Here is a 23312-nt window from a genome sequence, read left to right as displayed (position 1 = left end):
TTTAATGTTTTTCTCAAACACTATAAAATTTCGGATGATGGTAATTTCAAGACATGTATAAATTATTTTAGTCCCATAGGTACTTGATAATAAGACTACTAACTTCATAAATTCACTAATAGAAGTACTGTGGGTACTTACTTTGCCAGTGTGCAGCTGATCATTGAAACTAGTTTATTTCATAAGTAGTTATGAAAGTATCTTCTGAGAAATGTATTCTTTTCCTAAATAATAATAGAAGGATGTGTTTTGTTTACAGAGAGTGCCAAGAAAAACAAGTTAATTAACATCGCTTCCCTTTCACCAGGAACTTTTAGTATCTGTTCTTCTTATCTATGCCTTTCTTTAATCATATTGTTATGAAAATAGACATTTACACATATACTTAGATTATTAAGGAAGAATAGGTGAGGGAAATGATGGGAATAAATCTTTTTAATGCACAGTTGGAGATGGAAAAGCTACTTGTATTTGTAAAGGGGTAACTGCCCCTATTTTCTACCATTATGGAGATTATTGGGCTTCTAAACACAGTTCTCTAATCTGCCTTAAACTTCATAAAAATATTGAGATGATACATTATTTAGATTGAGTTTTCTTTTACATTGACATGTTTGATACATTAAATTGGTCTTTTTTAAAAAGTAGGTATCAGGTACACAGTGTATTTTTTTGATTAAGTAAAATAATTAGAGGTATAAACACTTAACTATTTTAGATATTGGTGCTGAAATTTAACATTGGGTTGTGTAGAGAAATTGAGTAGAGTGGGATAAGGTTTTTCTTTATCTCTTTCCACATTATTAAAATATTATTTAATTAGTCCTTTCACTTTTAAAATGTATATCCTCTCAAAAATTTTAAAATTTATCTTGTTCTATAATTCAGTCTTTGTATAATACTGAGCTTTTATGTTTATGGATCAGGGTCAAAAAGGAAATCCAGTATTATCTACTTTTACTGTTTAAAGTAATGTATTCATGTAAGGTGCACTTTCTGGTAAGTATATATGTTAATAAATAAACCGTGATTTTGTTAACCATATGCCATTACGGAGACTTAGATGCTGTATCTTGGAACTATTTTAGAAGTTTAATGTGATAGATCAGAATTTGACCTTTCCTTTATGACTTTTTCCCTATAAAATGATTTTGTTTTAGCCCTAGTTTTAGAATTATGTGCTCGAACCTGGTACCTTGTCCATTGGTATAACTGGAATTGGTACATTTATATTTGAATGTGGTAACAAAAATGATTTTGGAATAATACTTTAAGATCAGTTAATTGCTATAAAGTGACTTAGTTAAGTAGATCAGATAATTTGGTAATACACCTTTTAAACGATGTTTTAAGTGATCAGAGAAAATTACTGTCACGTTTGGGATATATTCTGATCTTTAGACTGTGAGAAAAGTATGCTCATTTAGAATATTCTAAATATGAATTGATTTTCAGGAAAAAAATAGTATTATATCAGTAAATATGTTATTTATATAATCATTAATTTTGCTTAAAATGTTAGTTTTTAAGTAGCATTTTAAAATCTGAACAGATTACCTAGTCCAATTTCCAGTTTTGTCACTTGCCTATAGAATATTATTTTTGGTGGGATGCCTGGGTGGCTCAGTCAGTGAAGCAACAGACTCTTAATTTTGGCTCAGGTTGTGATCTCAGGGTTCATGAGCTCAAGCCAGTTAGGCTCTGTGCTGACAGCATGGGCCCTGCTTAGGATTCTCTCTCCCTCTCTCTGCTCCTCCCCTGCTCACACACTCTTGCTCTCTCAAAAATAAATAAATAAACTTAAAAAAAAAAAAAAGAATATTGGCAAGTTTGGGTGGTGGGATAGGGTAAAAAACTGTTGCAAGCTTTGCTTTGTCTTTCATAATACTGACATTTTTTACAGAGTACAGGCCATTTGTTGGTGTTTGTGGGAGAGGTGCTAATAATTTCATTTGAGACATTACATTCAAGGGATGGTTTGCTTGCATCGCTAGCAGATAATGTACAAAAACACAAGCAAGCATAATGAAATAGGCTGTCTTGAGAACTCTGGTAAAGTAGTACACATTTCCTTTCTGTTACATGTTGGGAAACAATCGGCGAGCAAGACAAGACATACAGCAGTTCATGCCCTACTTTCATTGGCCTGCCATTAAGTATTGAATGTGGTTTCTTACCCCTTTACAACCTCGTTTTTGTCCTTCTTTTCTGACTCCTAATGTATAAGTTAGATACTTTGAAATCTCTGAACTTGTCTTCTTAATGACTATTAAAGAGTGCTATGAATACCAGAGTCCACTTGTGTCTTTTAATAATGCCTTAAAGTTCTCATATTAGAAGGCTTGTTATGTAGTAGGTTATTTGTAAGTCTGTTTTATTTTGGTGGAAGTTTAAAAATTGGCCAAAAATTTTAAGTGAATAACAATATGCTTAGCCATACTGATAAACAGAAATTGCACATAATAATTGATCTTCGCTTTAGCTGTGAAAATCTTTGCATCACAGGTGAAAAGAGAGTACTGTCCGTTGTAAAATCATTACCAGCATAAAGAGTGCATACTGATTCCTTGGAGAAAAGGACACCCTTTTTTCCGTTACTGACCTTCTAACAGTTCTGTAACTGAGACACTGATCCCATTCTCCAGAGATAGGTACTGATTACGTTTAGTCATTACATCTGTTACAGTTACAATAAGTGATTCTCAAACAACACTTTAACTTGTAGCATAATATGGCTTTGCATTATTTATCCAGTGTGTTATTTTTATATTGATTTGTAAAATTTAAAAATTACTGGATACGCTTATGAATGTGTATGTTTAGTGTTTTATTTATTTTTGAGAGAGAGTGAGCGAGCACGCGCACACGTGTGTATGCAAGCAGGGAGGTGGGTGGAGAGAGACACGGGGAGGGAGAGGGAGAGGGAGACAGAGAATCCAAAGCAGGCTCCAGGCTCTGAGCCGGCAGTGCAGAGCCTGATGCAGGGCTCGAATTCATGAACCATGAGATTATTACCTGAGCTAAAGTCAGACGCTTAACCGAGTGAGCCACCTAGGCTCCCCCCAGGAGGAATTTTTAGTAACCTAATAGTAGTTTTGTTACTATACACTTTTCATATATTGGTCTTTCTCTGTTGGCCTGAAAATGGGTGGGGCACAAAAAATAGAAGCCTGTTTATAAGTGAAAGAATGGCAAAATTTGGTTTGGTTTGGTGATCAGATTTCTCAGATATTATGGGATGGTTTCAGTTATTTAAAATAGATACGTATATTTGAAGCTTAAATAATAGTTCTTTTTATGCTAATAAAATAAAGAAGTATATTAGTGTTCTTACTTGCTTTTGTACATTAGATTAACCCAGTAATATACCTGTCTGTTGGCCAACTATATGTATCAAAACAGTATTGTGTATGTATTTTTAAATTTTTCTTGAAAGAATTTAATTCAGTAAGCTTAGTCTGTAATCAAGAGAGTTGCTGGAAAAATTATAAAACAGTAAATTTGAAGCCAGAGCTGAAGGTGGGTAATTGAAACAAATAAGTGAATTACATGTTTGAACTCCAGTATCAGTTTTCATAGGAATGGTAAAAACTGTTAGAGAAAGTAGTTAGGTAGATAGGAAAATCCTTGTATGAAAAATGTGTTCATTTTAACTTTTCTTTGTCAACATTCTATTTGTTATAGCCATGTTATTTTGAAAGCTGCCTTGTAAACAAGGATCTTTTTTTTCCTCAAGCCACGGTTAACTATGCTATTCAGTAAGCATGCAGTTACCCTACTGGCCACTAGATGGAGATCCTGTTTCATTGCTAGCAATATTTGGTTAAAAAAAAAAAGTATGAATGTAGAATGTTCCTTTAGGGTACCTCACCCTCACCTCATCTTGATACCATTTTGGGAAATGACATTCTCCTATTTTCAGAAAACATCACTGAGAATATTAACTTACTTGCCATTAATGTAATGGAACAAAAGCCTTTATCAGGGATGCCTGGGTGGCTCAGTTGGTTATACATCTGACTCTTCACTTTAGCTCAGGTCATGATCCCAGGGTCATAGGGTGTAGCCCTACATCAGGCTCTGCACTGAGCGTTAAGCCTGCTTAAGATTCATATTCTCTGTCTCCCTCCCTCCCTCCCCCCTTTCCCTCCCCCCTCCCCATCCCTCTCCCGCTCATACTCTTTTTTCTCTCTCTGTAAAAAAAAAAAAAAAAAAAAAAAAAAAAAAAAAATCCTTTATCAGTATCATAAAATCTGTACCATTTTAGTGCTGGTTTCATAGCATGGAGGTAAATACAATTTCAGAAAGGGAAACTTGAGTTTTCCTGTTCATTCCCTGCCAATATACAGACTAGGAAGGGACAAATGAGAAAAATGAAATCCAGAGACATTTAGTCAGTTGCCCGGGTTTAACTCTTTAGCAGTAATATGGCTATTACCAAACTCAAAAATTTTCAAATCTGAAGGAAAGCCATAAGTGGATTTTTCAGTATGGAAAAGAGAAATGAATAAACATGATAGGTTAGAGGAAGGTAGAAATGAGAAAACAAGTACAGGACTTTCTTTTGGGAACATTATAAGGTACGAGTTTGGCTATTTGTCTTAGCTAAGTGATGGTATATACTAATACGAAAATTTTGTCATTTTCACAGCGTTGGTTTGCTGGTTCCATAACTACCTATAGTGGAACAAAACCCATTAGTGCAAGCTGTATTAAACCATCTGATTTTCCTCACACTGGAGTTATGTGTTTAGGTTCTTATCGTGTCTTATCTTTTGTTATATTTCTCAGAAAGTGAGGACTTAAGTTTAATCTCATGAGTATACTAGTTGAAAATAAGTTAATTTTCTTGTTATGGCAAATGTCTTAATTTAAATATGACCACATTTTTTAAAACCCAAAGTTATTACTATAAAGTTAATTCAAAGTAAATGTACAATTGGAAGTGAACCCATCTTTCCTTTTTTTTTTTTTTTCTTTTCCTTTTTTCCCCTATCCATCTTTCTGGTCTTCAGGGCAGTAAATTCAGGAGGGCCTATTGTTTAAGAGCTTGAATATTACATTAGTGTTGTACCGAGAAAAGATAATAGTTTATCAATAGAAAGTATGCAATTTTATCATTCGTAAAAAGTTACTTTGTTGATACAACTTGTCTGAGAACAAATAAGTAGAAAGTATTGAGCCATTATGACACATAATACTTAACTTTATATCCTTACTTATAGTTTTCTTTTTTTTTAATTTTTTTTTTTAACATTTATTTTTGAGACAGAGAGAGACACAGCATGAATGGGGGAGGGGCAGAGAGAGAGGGAGACACAGAATCGGAAGCAGGCTCCAGGCTCTGAGCCATCAGCCCAGAGCCCGATGCGGGGCTCGAACTCGCAGACCGCGAAATCGTGACCTGAGCTGAAGTTGGATGCTCAACCGACTGAGCCACCCAGGCGCCCCTGTAGTTTTCTTTGTAATAGTTTACTTGAAGCTTTTGAGTTGTGTTGTGTATGCCATTTCTTTGCACTCTTTTAATAGTCTGTCAGAAAGGGGTAAAAATTTTAAGATACTTCTGCTAAGTAGAATTGCATGCCATTTGGTTTTTAATCCCAAACTGTTATAATATGGCCCTAGTTTTCTTGAAAATTAGCTGAGGAGTACAAAATAAAATCTGGAATGCTTGCCTATATTTAGTGTATCTATTTTCTACAAAAACAAGATACTTTCAGGACCTGTCTACCATTTCATTCTTTTTTTTTCTTTTAATTTTTTCTAATGTTTGCTTATTTTTTTGAGAGAAAGAGAGTGTATGCAAGCAGAGGAAGGGCAGAGAGAGAGGGAGACACAGAATCCGAAGCAGGCTCCAGGCTCTGAGCTGACAGCACAGAGCCCGGCGCGGGGCTCGAACTCCGAGCCGCAAGATCATGACCTGAGCCGAAGTCAGACACTTAACTGAATGAGCCACGCAAGCACCCCTCTACCATTTCATTCTTGGTAAAAGAGTACAGAATGCCAAGATTTTGATCATGTTATTGTCCACTCAGCGTGTCTTGCACATAAGCGTTCATCAACAAATGTTAGTTCCCTTTATCTGGAATTCTCATTTTTGTCAGAGGCATCCTATATGCAAATATCTTTGGTGTAGAATACATCACTCTCTCTGTTAAATAATTGTACTGGTAATTTTAAAGGGGGAGATGGGGTTGCTTTAATTAAACTTTAAATGGATTCCCAACTGATGTGATTTGTACCGGTTTGTAAGGATAAAATATCTGCAACACTGCAGAGATACCTTACTTGATCAACCACAGTAAAGCGATCCTTCCTTCCTGTTAGTTGCCAGTGTACCTAATGCTTATATTTTCACTTCTTACGTTGTAGTGCTGTTATAGTATAAACTTTCTTAATGAATCCACCTAACCACTTGCCAAATTAAACATAACTCTCTAGTTCTTTTATAAACAACTCAACTTGTATATATATATTTCTCTTCTCAATAGTTAAATTGTAAACCTGTTAAAAGTTGTGTTTGTTTCCAAATTTATTTATGCCTCTATTGCCATTACATAATTCAATATTACACAAACTGGATGTTTATATAACAAATTTAGAATACTTTTTTTAAAGACGCCATAAAAAAGGAATTGACTAAAACAATCAATTAATTAGGTTTACATTGAGAAACTATAAAATATATCATATACATACATATTTCCCCAGTAGAATGCCCTTCCAGCTGGGTAGAGCCCTTCCTGACTTGTGTAAGAAACATACATACTTTGATCCTATGCCAAAAATCTTTGATACTTTGATGTGGGTTTCTCTGTATTTCATTCTTTTTGTCTACTAGCTGGCTTAACTGCCGACTTAAGCCAGCATTCAGCATTTCTAGGGTTGACATGAATCCCCAAAATAATTTGTTGGCTAAGGCTCAGTTGAGGAGTATGAATTCAATAAATTAAATAATTGGAAAACTGCAAGGGAGAGGAGATATTGTGTATGAATTATTATATGCAAAAGTTACTTTTATCAAAGTATTTGTATGAAGTCCATTGATGTTTCTGTTATAGCACTTATATATGATAGTGTTACTTATATCAAATTCATAGCTGTGCAGTAAAACACCTTCTAATTGTTTTTTAATGGACAAATAGTTTTCATGCTGTGTGCTCACTTAAGATACCCTTTTAGTAATTTTCATTTGCAAGTAACTTTCTAAAAATTTTTTTTTTAAGTTTATTAAAGAGAGCAAGCACATGCGTGCAAGAACAGGGAAGGGACGGTAGGGGGCTTTGGAGAGAGAGAGAGAGAGAGAGAGAGAGAGAGAGAGAGAGAGAGAGAATGAATCCCAAGCAGGCTCTGTGCTGACAGAGCTGCCATCGTGAGGTTGTCTCACAAACCGTGAGATCATGACCTGAGCTGAAATCAAGAGTTGGACACTTAATCTACTGAGCCACCAGGTGCCCTTCATTTGGAAGCATCTTGATTGCAAAGGCATGTTTTGTTTATAAATATGCAGTAATATCAAAGAATAGTTTTCAGTTTATTTATTGAGTTACATTTTAGTGAGAATTCTGGGTGAAAAAATTCTTTCTCTTACTTTACTGTACCCAGTGTTTATTTCAGCATTTTGTTTTGTTAACATTTATGTATTTAAAAAAATTTTTTTAACATGTATTTATTTTTTGAGAGAGAGAGCGCAAAAGGGAGAAGGGCAGAGAGAGAGAGGGAGACACAGAATCCAAAGCAGGCTCCAGGCTCCAGGCTGTCAACACAGAGCCCGATGCGGGGCTCAAACCTACGAACCGTGAGATCATGACCTGAGCCAAAGTCGGACGCTTAACCAACTGAGCCACCCAGGCTTCCCAACATTTATTTATTTTTGAGAGACAGAGAGACAGAGCATGAACAGGGGAGGGGCAGAGAGAGATAAGGAGACACAAATTCCAGAGCAGGCTCCAGGCTCTGAGCTGTCAGCACAGAGCCTGGTGCAGGGCTCGAATCAATGAACCGCGAGATTGTGACTTGAGCCAAAGTCGGATGCCTGACTGAGCCACCCAGGTGCCCCCTCAGCATTTGTTTTTAACTATGTTTTGCTCAAATATAATTTCTACAACTTGATCTTTTAGAGGAGAAAATAGAGTTTTATTTGGGAAGGATTTTAACTGTAAAAGTCAAATTACCAGATCACTACTAAAAAAATGTAATTAGTTTGCCAAGCATAATATATTTGTTACGTAATTATCTTTTTTATTTTATTTTTTTATTTTTTAATGTATCCTATTTAACCCAATGTATCCCAAATATTATCATTTTAATATGTATCAATATAAAATTCTTTTTTTTTAATTTTATTTTTTATTTTTTAAAATTTAGATCCAAATTAGTTAGCATATAGTGAAACAATGATTTCGGGAATAGATTTTTTAATGCCCCTTACCCATTTAGCCCATCCCCCCTCCCACCACCCCTCCAGTAACCCTCAGTTTGTTCTCGATATTTATGAGTCTCTTCTGTTTTGTCCCCCTCCCTGTTTTTATATTATTTTTGTTTCCCTTCCCTTATGTTCATCTGTTTTGTCTCTTAAAGTCCTCATATGAGTGAAGTCATATGATTTTTGTCTTTCTCTGACTAATTTCACTTAGCATAATACCCTCCAGTTCCATCCATGTAGTTGCAAATGGCAAGATTTCCTTCTTTTTGATTGCCCAGTAATACTCCAGTGTGTGTGTGTGTGTGTGTGTGTGTATACACACCACATCTTCTCTATCCATTCATCCATGGATGGACATTTGGGCTCTTTCCATACTTTGGCTGTTGTTGATAGTGCTGCTATAAACATTGGGGTGCATGTGTCCCTTCAAAATAGCACACCTGTATCCTGTGGATAAATGCCTAGTAGTGCAATTGCTGGGTCATAGGGTAGTTCTTTTTTTAGTTTTTGAGGAACCTCCATACTGTTTTCCAGAGTGGCTGCACCAGCTTGCATTCCCAGTGATTGTCTTTTAAGATATGAATATTACCCACATTACTTTGTATGGTTATTAATTGCAAATAATTATAGATTAAAATTCAGTATTTAATTACTAAAAGGATTTATAATTTACAGAGAAATAATTTAAAGATCTCTGATTCTTTCTGTATGATATTTCCTTGAAATATATAGGATGATTTTATGTGTCAGATTAGGCAAAGTAAGTGGATAAATTCCTTAATTGAAAATTAAATATTTGAGAGACACCTGGGTGGCTCATTTGATTGAGCATCAGACTTTGCCTCAGGTCATGATCTCATAGTTTGTGAATTGGAGCCCTGCATTGGGCTGTCTGCTGTCAGCACAGAGAATGCCTCAGGTCCTCTGTCCGCTTCTCTCTCTTTGCCTCTCTCTAGCTTGCACTCTCCCTCAAAAATAAGCATTTAAAAAAATGTTAAATAAAATTAAATATTTGAATAATGAATGTATTTAGTTTTCACATTAGTTTTGAGTTCACTTAAATTAACATTCTGTAAACAAATATTTTATTCAATTGAGTTGAAGTTTTTGCACATTTTAGGTGTCTATTTTGTTTTCGTTTTTACTGAAATTCATCAGAGAAATAAAGTCAGCACGTGCTGATGACTCATCAGAAAAAAACAAGATACTTTTCTTACATAGTGTTCATTTTCTATGTAATCTTACAGTTAGAATTGCTTAACTACCAAAAAATCATTTTAAAGTATGCATTTCTTTTGGGATATTAAATATAAATCCAGAGGAAGATAGTGATTTTGAAAATATTGTGTTTATTTATGCTGACTAAATCTTTATTTTGCTTTACATTTTGTTGGTCTTCCTTTCCATACTGACTAAATTTCCCTTTCCTATATTAGGTAGATAGGTAGGAGCTTAAAGAAAACATATTTAAATGCAATTTGATTATAAACAATATATTCAACATGTACGTTGAGAAAAAATGTCTATGGCATTTTTGCTTTTGTGTCTTGTTTATATTGCCAAGTCATGTATGTTTTCTGGCAGTAAATCTTGGTCGTCTGTAGTCATCGCCACGCTTAGAACAAGGCATTTACCCTGGAATGTGTGTCATAGTTCTCTGGAAATGGACTTTTAAAGGATATTCTTAGAAATCATTCTTATTAGAGCTGGTTTTGCTCTTGAATGCAGCCGCATGAAAAAGATCATCAGAGTGTGGTATAGAAATAAAACAAGAACAATTACCAAGAGATGAATTATTGTCCCATGATGCCTAATATGGCTGAGATAGGCGCTGCTTTTTCTTCCCTCTTTTCTTGCTTCTTAACGTCTTCTGCTGTAATGATGACAAAAGTACTCATTTTCCCAGAACATCTCTTGGTCTAGAAAAAAAGAAAATTGTGAAACCTCTAGGAAAGATTCCTTCCAATATGTACAGAAATAGTAAATAAATTTACTAGTTATCTTTGCATAATTTTTCAGGGTGCATTTTTATTTTATTCTGTTAACATGATGGAAAATGATAGAAAATGAATATATTTTAGTAGAACTTCTAATCTATTCTCAACAGTTCGATAGGATAAGAAAATATAATGAAAAGGTAAACATTAGATCTGCCGTTTATATGTGTTCTATATTTAGTAACTCTAAATTTTATTTTCAAATATTCTATCTATATCTAGTTAAGCTGACATACATGTGAATTGCAGTCAGTTGGTCTGATATGTGTATATAATCACTGCATATTTTAGCCTAAAATAATGAAGGTACTAAATGTCAGATTTTTAAAATAATAAAAAGAGATGTGTTCCTTACTCTACATTGCATCAGGAATAAAGTATTATCAGATATCCTGCATAGTCCACAGTGGTGATGAATGGATTTTTTTCTCTTCGTGGAGAGCTTCTGCTTGTACTCAAGGAAAGAAAAGTGAGCAGAGCCTGGACAGGCTTCATACTCACGATGACAGATGTTTTCATTGTATCCAGGGGGATACATGTATCCAGTCTTCTCCAGTAGTAATCCATGTAAATTTCACTGTAACTGTTTGGTATAAATTGATAGCCTCTACCAGTAGTAATCAAATGGTAAATGTGTTCCATGTTTCTTTTGGCTTTTATACATGCTGAATGGTGCTTCACAAAAATGGTGACTAGTTACGAATTTTCTGTCTGATGAATCTTAAAACTCTTCTGTTTCTTTTCAGCTGTTTGAACATCCTTTTCTGTGTTGAAATGTAATTTCAAGTACAGAAAATGAGAATTCTGTTTTTATATCTTGTACTAGTCACTACTTTCAAATTAGAAAATTTCTCTTACCGGAATAATTATAGTAATGTCACACACCTCTATCTGTAGTTGGTAACTCCAAGGTACTTTTCAAGCATTGCATGATTCAGCAACCAGGGAACTTCCGAGCATCAGAAGGATAGTGACTTTGTTTAGTAACAAGCAGTAACATTGAACATGCACTTGGCACTTTATGAATAATGATGGAGCTGTAAGCCACTGTTGCAGACATGGTGTTGCATAACAGCGTTGTGCCCCTGCTCTTTCTTTGTCAGCTGGTCATATTTAATCCTTTAATAACAGTGAAGTATGCAGGTAAAAAGGAGCAAAGTATAAAGATAATCTAAGGTTTTCTGATGAAGCTCTTATTGACAGAAATGGGACTAAGGAATTCAAGATGGAAACAGTTGCTTTGTGTTATAGTTTTTTAAGTAATTTTTTTTAATTTTAATTTTATTTTTTTCATTTTACTTTATTTTTTAATTTATTCATTTATTTTTGAGAGACAAAGCATACGAGTAAGCAAGAGGCAGAGAGGGAGGGAGTGAGAGAGAGAGAGAATCCCACAAAGTTCAGAGAGAGAGGGAGAGAGAGTCTGGAGCCTGGAGTGGGGCTTGAGCTCACCTGATGCAGGGCTGGAATTCACGAACTGTGAGATCATGACCTGAGTCGAAGTCGGATGCTTAAACCGACTGAGCCACCCAGGCGCCCTGCTTTGTTTTGTATTTTAACAAGAAAGTTTTCATTAAGAGTTTGTTACATTTATTAACTCCTTTGTTCACTGACCATCCATGTTAGTTTTAAAAGTGCATACCAGGGGCGCCTGGGTGGCGCAGTCGGTTAAGCGTCCGACTTCAGCCAGGTCACGATCTCGCGGTCCGTGAGTTCGAGCCCCGCGTCGGGCTCTGGGCTGATGGCTCAGAGCCTGGAGCCTGTTTCTGATTCTGTGTCTCCCTCTCTCTCTGACCCTCCCCCGTTCATGCTCTGTCTCTCTCTGTCCCCCAAAAAATAAATAAACGTTAAAAGTGCATACCAAAAAAACATGAACATAAATTAGCTTTTCCTTAGTTTTCTCCTCTCTGGCCATATTCAGAAATAAATCTTTTTTAAAAAAACACAAATAATACAAAATGAGTTATTAATTAATAACCATGTTCTAAGTTCCAGACATAAGTGTAGATTGCCGGATATGTTAATATCTCTTAGAATTTGACATTAAAATTAACGCACTTGTTTATGTAACTAATTATTATCAGGAAAAAAGCAAACATACAAAAACTTGACATTTTAAGAGCAAAATACATAAGAAATGATACAGTAATGAAATTTAAAGTTCTTTGTAAATCGGACCCAGAGTTTTTTGTCTCACACTGTTAAAACGATTCTCAATCTCATTGTCCGTTGCTTATTACCTTGTCTCCACAGCTTTTGCTTCCATTTCTCATTTGAAGAGAATATATTTTATTTTCATAATTTAAGATTCTCAGTTGTCCCTTCCCACTGCTAACTTAATTGAATGAAATGTCATTTGAATAAAAGGAAATACCATGTTTCATTTACTTAAAAGAGCTGTTTTATTTTCTCTATTCCCGTTTATTTTTAGATTTTAAAAAATTTTAATTAACAGTCATACATGTGCTTGCAAATTTGTCATATCTTTTTTCCGGACTCCTTTTTATTGAGTTTTAGCATGCTGAGCTGGCCTCGGCATTATTCTTATAATGGACAGGTGTTTTCTTATTTTGTGGTTTTTCCTGGTTTTTTTTGTAACTTATAACCATTTAATAATTATTATTTAAAAAAATCATTGTGCCCTGGGGTGCCTAGGTGGCTCAGTTGGTTAAGCATCTGACTTCAGCCTAGGTCATGATCTCGCAGTTTGTGAGTTCGAGCTTCACATCAGGGTCTGTGTTGACAGCTCAGAGCTGAGCCTGCTTCAGATTCTGTGTCTTCCTCTCTGCCTCTCCTCCACTCATGCTCACTTGCTCTCTTGCTCTCTCTTTCGCTCTCTCTCTCTCTCTCAAAAATAAACATTAAAAAACATTTTTTCTTTCAATCATTGTGTCTTGGGTTAGTTTTATTCTTGTATAAAATACTATGGGTTTTTTTGTAGCTTGTTTTTTAAACTAATTTATTTTGGGGTGCTCCTGGATGACTCACTTGGTTAAGTGACCAACTCTGGATTTCAGTTCAGGTCATGATCTCATGCTTCTTGAGTTTGAGCCCCGTATCAAACTTGGCAATGACAGCATGGAGTCGGCTTGGAATTCTGTCTTTCCCTCTTTCTCTGTCTTGCCCTGGCGTATGCACACACTCTCTCCTTAAAATGTATAAGCCAAAAAAATGTGTGTGTGTGTGTGTGCGCGCGTGTGCACCGTGCAGTTGTACAGCTTTACATAAACATTGAGTTCTGTATATTCCCTCTCTCTTCTACTCAGTATCCTCTGTTACTTCTATCTTGCATTAGTGTGGTACATGTTACAATTGATGGAATAATAATGATACATTGTTTTTAACTAAAGTCAGTAGTTTACATTAGTGTTCACTCTCTCTTGGACATTTCTGTGGATTTTGACAAATGCATAGTGTCCTGCATTCCACCATTATAGTATCACACAAAGTAGATTCCACTCACTTCCCTAAGAAACTCCCTGTGTTCCCCCCTATTCATCCCAGACTGTCCCTCATCCCCCAAAACCTCTGGTAACTTTTTTACAGGCTCCAGTTTTTCCTTTTCCAAAATGTCATATAGTTGGAATTATACAGTATATAACCTTGTCAAATTGGCTTTCACTGAGTAATTCTTTCGCTGAGCAACATGTATTTGAGTTTCCTCCATGTCATTTTGTGACTTGAAAGCTTGGATAGTCAACGATTTAACAGTTCACCTTTTGAAAGACATCTTGGTTGTTTCCAGGTCTTGGCAGTTATGAATAAAGCTGCTGTAAATCTTCATGTACAGATTTTTGTTAAATTTTTTGTTCCGTTGATCTATTTGTTATTTTGCCAATACTACATTATCTTGATTATCGTTAACTTTATACTGAGTCTTAAAGTCTGCTTTTAGCAGCTCTTTGACTTCTTTTTAAGTATTATACTGGCTATTTTGAGTATTTTGCCTTTCTGTATAAATTTTAGAATTGGTTGGTACCCACAAAATAAGTTACTGGGGTTTTTGTTGTAATTTATACTCTTCTTTTTCTCTTTGAATGTTACAAGGAAGCAGGCTGGGAAGAATAAAACACTGTGTGCTGTACTTCATTAAATGAGTTTATAAAATAGCACAATTGGAAATCTTTGGATAACTGGCCATATTTATATCAGTGTAAATTCTAATGTGTCCAGTACTTAAGTGTAGAAATGGAAGCTATTCAGAATTTTAGTGGAAGATGGAAGATAAGCTTAAGCTTCATTTCTTTTGCTGGCTCCGAGACAAAAGAAGCTGTATAAGTCACATTTGTGTCTCTCTCTTCATATATTTGAAAACTAAGATGACATATTAGGGAAAATGTTCATAAAACTTTTTCTTTTCCTCATATACAAAGCAGTATTATAAAGCAATTGAAAAAAATAAATACCCCAGAAGAAAAAAGTGGAAATGGTATGTGAAGAAATAATTAAGAAGTTTTTCATAACAGTTCTATTGAGGATAATTCACTTACTGTACAATTCATGTACTTTTGATGAGTTTTGACATATTCACAGATAGGTGCAGCCATCACCACCTTTAGAGAGGGATTGCTTCTAGAATTAGTTTGTGTTTTCAGTGAATTGTTGATAATGCAATCAGAGTCATTTCCTGTATTACTTAGTCATATTCCAAGTTTAGAAAGGAAAATGACTACACTGTTTATAATTGCTATTTTCATTTGGGGATTAGCAATCAGTGTACTGTAATTTACACCTTTATTCTTAAAAATTGATCTGTGAGGAGTTACTGTTACACTGTTTGGAAATGTGCTTTTCATTTTAAAATTTCCTTTGTCAAATTATTTCTTCATATTCTTTGGATCAAATAGTTTATATTTCAGAACATTTTAGGTTTAGTTCAGTAGGGTTGTTTTCTTTTAATGAAACACAATATTGCCTCAATTATTTTAAGAACAAAATTGGTGTTTATTTTTAGTCGCGTTGATTAACCTGGCTAAGTGTCTTGTTATTAAACCTCTAAGACAGTTTTGTGGATATATGATAACCTCCTGTCACTTTACTGTTTGGAGTCATTTCAGTGTGATGTGATTTGGTATATAATTTAGTTTACTGCTTCTGTAATGTGAGATTATATGTTACTAATTACTTAGAAAAAGCCATGCTTTGTTGTATTAGATTTAATTTTTCCAGCAGTAGAATGTTGCATAGCAATGGAGGATGAATTATCTGGAGGTAATGTAATGTGGAGCATAAATTGCATTCATAAAATTTTATTCAAAAGACAGTAAGGAAAAACACCAAATTCTGAGCAAAGTCTATAAGTATACATAATAACATTGGAAAACAAAATTCTGTTCCTTAATGAACACACTGTCTAAAATAATAAGTATTTTCTTTCTTATACAGAGGTCAGAATAATTTTTAAACTAGAAATAATATATATTGTCTGTTGCTTATTCTGTGACAAGATCATAGCTGAAGTGTTTATATATCTTAAGTTCTTTAAATCATCTATGTGTTATCAAGTTTTATGACCTAGTAATTACTAAATTATCTCCTTTTGTCAATAAAATATTTACTGCATGATGGATACTCTGGTAAACCATTATAAAATAGTTCAAACTGGTATATGATGAAAAGTAATTCACCCTGATATTTGTCCCCCCAACCCTAGTTCTTCTTTCTAGGTGAAAGTACCGTTAATTAATATTATCAGTATTCTGTATCTAACTATATAAGTATATCCAGTACATGTATGTATCACTGGTTTTTAAATAAACCTGAAACAAAGTATTCATGCTGTTTTAAATGTAATCTAGAGATTATTTCTTTCACCCTATATGATATCTACACCTCGCAGAGAAAGACTCATCTCTGGGTAGAGCCCATACCCACATAGTTTTCATGGCTTATGTAGGTAAGCATAATATAAGGACTTTGGCATTTGAAGAAGGTATTATCTGAGAGAATTTTTCACTATGATGGAAACATTCTATATGTTTCACTCTGATGGAAACATTCTGTTGTCCAATATGGAGTCATGTGAATGTTGATCACTTGAAATGTGGCTAGTACAGTTAAGGACAGAATTTTTAATTCTTTCCATTTTAATTAAAGTTAAATAGCCATGTGTGGCCGGTGGTTACCCTATTGAACAACACAGGAGGCATCACAGTATAATGAAAAAGCTCTAGAGTTAAATGTACCTCAGTGTCATTGTTCTTGCTATTTTCTATTTAGCTGATGGTACATGTTATTAAATCTTAGCTTCTCATACACACAATGAGGACTGTAGTTCCTTTTCCTAAAAGTTATACACACACAGAATATCGTGTAGAAAAAGGATTAGATGTATGTATACCAAAGTGATATGCCTGGTGAATGAGTGGACAAGGAGAGAAATGGTCAAAGTAGACTGTAGCCTTATCAGCAATGTTTTACGATTTGTCAGGATAATCAGTGTGAGATGTTACTCATGTATATAACATTTATGTTTAGAAATTCATCTTTTTCCTCTAAGTATTCCTATGTAGTTTCCCAGCTATAAAAAAGCAAATATATTTGAGTTTCTTTTTACATAAATGTCATCTTTATGTATTATTTTACAACTTACTTCACTCAAGTATAGGTATAGATCTATATTCTTTTCAAATTCTACATAGGATACAATCATTTAGATATTATTGTGTATTTAGTCCCTTATTGCTCTTAGGGTGCTTCCTACCTTCAGTATTATATGCTGTAAAAACAGTATTATATTAGTCACCCTTGTTTTATAGTAACAAATGGTATTGCTAAGTCATAGAATATGGGCATTAAATAGTGCCAGATTGGTTATCAGGTTGCATATATATCTGTTTATGGAAGTCTGGCTTTCTCATATCCTCACAAGAATTAATGTTGTATTTTATGCCTATTGATTAGTAACTTTGGGTTTTAACTTGGATTTCCTTGAAAACTGGAGCGTACTATGTTATACCATAAAATTGTAGTAAGCTGTAACATTAGGTCATAGGTTGGAAAAAAGGCTTTAAACCTAACCAAGTATGTATGGAAATTTTATGTATGGTTAAGATGGAGAGTAAAATTTCAAAGGAAGGCCAGAATGAGCAGTCCTACTTTCCTGCCTCTGTCCTCTGCATCACCATCGGAAAGTGTGGAACGAGGACCGACTCCTCCATCACTCTGAAGAGCCTCCCTGTTTGTCATCAGGCCGTCACAACTGATTTTATAGAGTTGAGAATTCCTATGCCGCATCTCCCCATACTCTAATCTCAGTATAGGTCTGTGGGCAGTGAAGCAATTTCTGCCTCCAGTAGGTACTCCTCCACTTCTCCTTCCCGGTTTCAGTCTTTGTGTGTGTAGCAATCAGAGTCCCTTGTTAGCATCTGAAAAAATTTTTTTACTCATTTGCCCTCTACATAGAACGTAAGCTACATGAGAGCAGGGATTTTTGTTTATTTTCTTCACTGCTGTATTCTCAGCCTGTCAAGCAGCATGTTTTCAGTGAATATTTATGGCATAACTTTATTCAGTAACTGGGGTGGGAAAAAGTTGTTAGGGTGTCTGGCCGGCTTAGTAGAACACGCAACCCTTGATCTCAGGGTCATGAGTTCAAGCCCCACACTGAGTGTAGAGCTTATTTTAAAAAAAAATATATATATATAGAGTCTTGCTGTTGTGGGATTGAGCCTGAGTCAGGCTCTATGCTGGGTGGAGCCTTTTTGTTTTTTTGTTTTTTGTTTTTTGTTTTTTGTTTTTTTATGAAATTTATTGACAAATCGGTTTCCATACAACGCCCAGTGCTCATCCCAAAAGGTGCCCTCCTCAATACCCATCACCCACCCTCTCCTCCCTCCCACCCCCCATCAACCCTCAGTTCTCAGTTTTTAACAGTCTCTTATGCTTTGGCTGTCTCCCATTCTAACCTCTTTTTTTTTTTTTTTTTTCCTTCCCCGGGTGGAGCCTTTTTGGAGATGCTCTCTCATTCTCTGCAGGCATTCTCTCTCTCTCTCTCTCAGAATAAATAAATACACTTAAAAAAAAACAGTTACGGTTTGCACTGTCAGTGCAGAGCCCCGTATACAGGGCTCAGTCTCAACAAACCATGAGATCATGACCTGAGCTAAAATGAGTCAGCCGCTTAACCGACTGAACCACGTAGGTGCCCCTGTTAGTTAAGTCTTTATCTCACATGATCACAAAAGTAAATTCCAGTTGGAAGAAAACTACAAAACCTAGCAAAACAACTTATAAAAATTGTAGATGTGGTATATGTTCTTAGAGTGGGGCATTTATTCTTCGATACATGTGCTTTTAAGAAAACATTGGAGGGGTGCTTGGGTGGCTAGGTCAGTTAAGCATCATGCTCCACCCTGAGCATGGAACCTGCTTAAGATTCACCTCTCCCTCAAGCACCGCACACATTCGCGCTCAATCTCTCTCTCAAAAAAATAAATAAATAAAACATTTGAACTAATGATTATTATACTTAGCACGTGGTGCTTCATAAACATCGGCATTAGCTCATTTACCAAGTAACCAATCAATCTTAAGATCTGAGTAGAAGCTACATGGCTGTGGACTTTTATATTGCACATGTTCTCATTTTATGCTTTTCCCTTTCCTTTTACAGTTCTTGATATGGCAAGACATGTGCCACTCTATCGAGCTCTGCTGGAATTGCTCCGGGCCATTGCTTCTTGTACGTCCATGGTGCCCCTACTGTTGCCTCTTTCTACAGAGAATGGTGAAGAGGAAGAAGAACAGTCAGAGTGCCAGACTTCTGTTGGTACATTATTAGCCAAAATGAAGACGTGTGTTGATACCTACACCAACCGTTTAAGGTAGTATACTTGGTTCATTGCTCTTGATTGTACCCCTAACAATCTTGTGAAACTAACTTTGTGGGTTTTCTTAAATGACATGTGCTGATTAAACACATATGCACACAAGCAAGATATAAAACTACAAAGAAAAAGTATCCACCAAATCCTACACTCAGAAACATTTATTTACATTGGCTTATCAGACATCTGCTTGTGCAATCTTAGGGCTTTAGGTATAGAGTTTTTCTTAAATTCTGTCATATTGTACTGATTATACAGATGGATGCTAGTTTTAGTCCATATTGAGGACAAAGACACCTTTCAGTGTCTGTAAATACATTTGGGCTGACATTGTTTTTAATACTACCAATTATGCATAGCATAGAGATGCTATGTTTTACTTAACCATCTGTTAGTGGACATTTGGGCTTTTTTCATTTTATAAACTCAGACATACGTCTTTTGAGGCTTGTAGAAATCTCCACACAGTAGATTCATAGAAATAGAATTGTTGGATTTATGGATTACTCCTATTTCATTGTGATACATGCTATAATTCATGCTATAATCTTTTTTTAGAAGTGAGAAGATTCAGTATTTCTCGAAGTTATAATAAAGTTAGTGTTTATCTTCTTGGTAAATTTAATTATTTAATGAATGTTTGGCTTAAGTTTATACCTCATTAGATTCAGATGATGAGTTCTGAAAACAAAAACTCTTTTTAAGTTACCTGGCAAACCTTTTTCTTTGTCTTAGCAGAATCTCTTCAGTGGTTATCCGTTTTACGTAGATGGCCAAATTCTGGTTTTTAGAGCATTTATACTGCAAATGGGAGTTTATTCTTTTGTCAGTGGTCTTTTGAGTCAATTAATGTTCTTTACCATCTTTACAATATATTCTACCTATTCTCACGTATTTTTTTAAGATAATAAATTTGAGAAACACAGTAGACATCAAGCAATGGCAGAGATTTGGTCACTGGAAGAATAATTTTTTCAGGGAGGAGTCAGCTGCTGAGATAATCCTGACTGTTCATTTATTGTATTGTCACTATCACTTTTAAAGCTAGTGGCTCACTACCAGGCAATAAAAATCATAATTTGAACAAAAGATTAAAGAAGAGCCAGTTGGTGGAAACAAAAGAGCTGTAGGTTCATACTACTCTTTCACCAGGGAAGGACAATGTAAAGGTATATTTTCCTTGATAGTGAGATAGTTTCTGTTGTAGAAAAGAGAACATTATGTTTGGTCCCCACCTTCATCGTGTCAGAAATCTAACTGGTAATCTAGGCAGCTGGTATAATTACCTAAACAAGGTGTCATGTCATAATTGAACTGAAGGTCTAATTTTCTAATTGAGCTAATGTCTCATTGAGAAACTTCTAATTGATCATCCCATCTCTACCCTGGTCATCTCTGTTCCTTATTGTACAATAAACATACAGTTCTTGACAAAGCATTTAATATAAAATATGCAGAGCTTTTGAGTATTTTTAGGGGGAATCTTGCCCTGTGTTTTTTTAGAGGGATCTTGCCCTGTGTTTCTGTACCTCATATTTTTGTGTTTTGAGATGTATTGAAATTTTTTATGAAATGGAGTGTTTTTTCCCAGGAGTATTCTATTTCTTAGATGAAAAAATTGCATAAAGATTAGGAATGTAGGGGCGCCTGGGTGGCACAGTCGGTTAAGCGTCCGACTTCAGCCAGGTCACGATCTCGCGGTCTGTGAGTTCGAGCCCCGCGTCGGGCTCTGGGCTGATGGCTCAGAGCCTGGAGCCTGTTTCCGATTCTGTGTCTCCCTCTCTCTCTGACCCTCCCCCGTTCATGCTCTGTCTCTCTCTGTCCCCCAAAAAATAAATAAACGTTGAAAAAAAAATTTTTTTTTAAAATTAAAAAAAAAAGATTAGGAATGTAGTTATAATTATCACTTTCATTAAAAATAATAATCACAAATTTATGACAGTCTAAATGTGAAAATAAGACCATTAAAATATGGACAACTCTATATTATGTATTTCCTTAAGCTATAATTTCTGTTGGATCCTGCAAAAATGAAGTTACAGTGTATTGAGTTCTAAGGTAATTACAGAAGATGCAGTGATTGGAATTAGTATGCCTAGAGTAGCCTTTTTGTTGCTTTTCCTAAGTTAATATATTTCCTGCCTCTATAACATACGCAGTATAATTTTTTAAAAGTAAACTTGACTTCTGTATAAACTGTATTCATGATTCACTGTAAAAATTTAATTTCAGGGGCGCCTGGGTGGCGCAGTCAGTTAAGCGTCCGACTTCAGCCAGGTCACGATCTCACGGTCCGTGAGTTCGAGCCCCGCGTCAGGCTCTGGGCTGATGGCTCAGAGCCTGGAGCCTGTTTCCGATTCTGTGTCTCCCTCTCTCTCTGCCCCTCCCCCGTTCATGCTCTGTCTCTCTCTGTCCCAAAAGTAAATAAACGTTGAAAAAAAATTAAAAAAAAAATTTAATTTCAGATAGATAATAACAAGTGTCATTTGACTGGAGCTTTGGTTTTCTGCTTTTCCTACTGGAAAAAAAAAATTATTCTTCAAATTCTTTCCTTCCTTCTTCAGTAAGAAAAAAATGGTACTTCACACTCTAAATTTTCTATCACCAGAACATGTATGTAAAGATCATAATGACTGTTCAGAGCTCATTTTATTTATGTTGTTTTATCTTTATGGTGACTCTGCAATAGCTATTTTTAATAGCTCTGCTTTCGTAATGTAGAAACAATGCTAGTGAGTTTTACCTTAGGATTTGAGTATTCTTCTTAGTCAAGATTGTTCATGATATCTGTTATATTTTACAGCCTCTGTTAGAAAAAGAAACCATCAAAGACATACATGTTATAGCATCCCTACTTGCCTTTTGAGGTTTGGTACATTGAGAATTCATTTTCCACTTCACACAGAGAGGGTAAAATCTATTCTCTTCCAGACTGTCAAGACCTAAGATGTATTTCTTTTTATATTTTCATAATGATAGAACTTTAATAAAGTGAGCAGAATTGTCCAGTTTCCTTAAAGAGTTTATACCCACAGAAATTGGCTAAGTTCAATTTTAACACTGTTTGAAAGTATAAAACTTCCCCTCTCCCCACCTGCCTACTTGATCCCAACTGCATTTTTTTTTTTTTTTTTTTTAACCAGGATACTTTTGAGAAAACAATGGTCAAGGCAAATATGTTCTGTTCATTGATCACTTTTAGTATATGTTTTGTGGCATTATCAGGGTTTGGAGCTGTGACTTTAAAAATAATGTGTAGGTGTACCTCCGCTCAGAAAATGTTTATGTTCTTTTTGTCTCTGCTCTCAATAAAAAATGTAAGGATGAATAAAGTACATCTTTTTAGTATGGTTTTTTTTTTTAAGTTAAAGCAAGTACTTATTATGTTTATATATTTTATTTATATACTTTATTTCCTCATTTTTCCCTTGTTATGCCTTGTTAACTTCTCATATGTTCCTTTTTTTAAACCAAGCATACACAAAGGGAATGCAGTTTTTCCCCTTCGAATGAAATTTGTATCATTTATATGTGACCATTTGTTTATCTTAAATAAAGAAAAAATAGATTTGCTGTGCAGTCTGCAGGTCCCTAGATGATCGTGGTTACGTGTAATGATTTTCATTAAAATTATTTCTTCTGTATATATTTACAATTTTTATCTCCCTTTTGTGGATGAGAGAAATGAGAATGTTTTGCCCCAGTATTGAAAGGAAGTTATTCTCCTGCCGGGAATAACCTGACTGAGATTATTCTGTCCCAACTGATTTTGATCTCAAAATTCAAAGAGTGAACGAGATGATATAGGTGAGCCGACTCTCCCCCACCCACACTTTGAACCCTTCTGTAAGAGGAAACAGAAAGATACTGTTAAGAAACTGAAAAGGCACATCATTTACCTAATTTGTGCAGTGGAAATTTGTGATTATATTTAGGAGTAAGTAGGAATTAGCTAAATGAAGTGTGCAGTGGCCTGCTATACCAAACTGGGAATAATGTTAGCAGTGAAAGAAAGTATCACATGTTCAGGGAAACCTGAAGAAATTTGGTGTGACTAGTTAT

At 35.1% G+C, this 23312-nt stretch overlaps 1 protein-coding gene across 26 annotated transcripts in view; it reads left to right on the top strand.

Annotated features, from left to right (window-relative positions):
* The window catches only part of BIRC6 (baculoviral IAP repeat containing 6), a 225639-nt gene that overhangs the window by 165546 nt on the left and 36781 nt on the right, over positions 1 to 23312 (top strand). For all 26 annotated transcript variants that reach the window (XR_006292783.1, XM_043553219.1, XM_043553244.1 and 23 more), the window contains one exon: positions 19037 to 19247. Coding sequence is in view for 25 of the 26 variants with exons in the window: in XM_043553219.1 (XP_043409154.1) it covers positions 19037 to 19247 (211 nt within the window). In the remaining variant the exon portion in view is untranslated. The remainder of the gene's footprint in view (positions 1 to 19036; positions 19248 to 23312) is intronic.

Source organism: Prionailurus bengalensis, chromosome A3, assembly GCF_016509475.1.
Source record: "Prionailurus bengalensis isolate Pbe53 chromosome A3, Fcat_Pben_1.1_paternal_pri, whole genome shotgun sequence".
NCBI lineage: Eukaryota > Metazoa > Chordata > Mammalia > Carnivora > Felidae > Prionailurus > Prionailurus bengalensis.
This window is presented reverse-complemented; position numbering and strand designations above follow the sequence as displayed.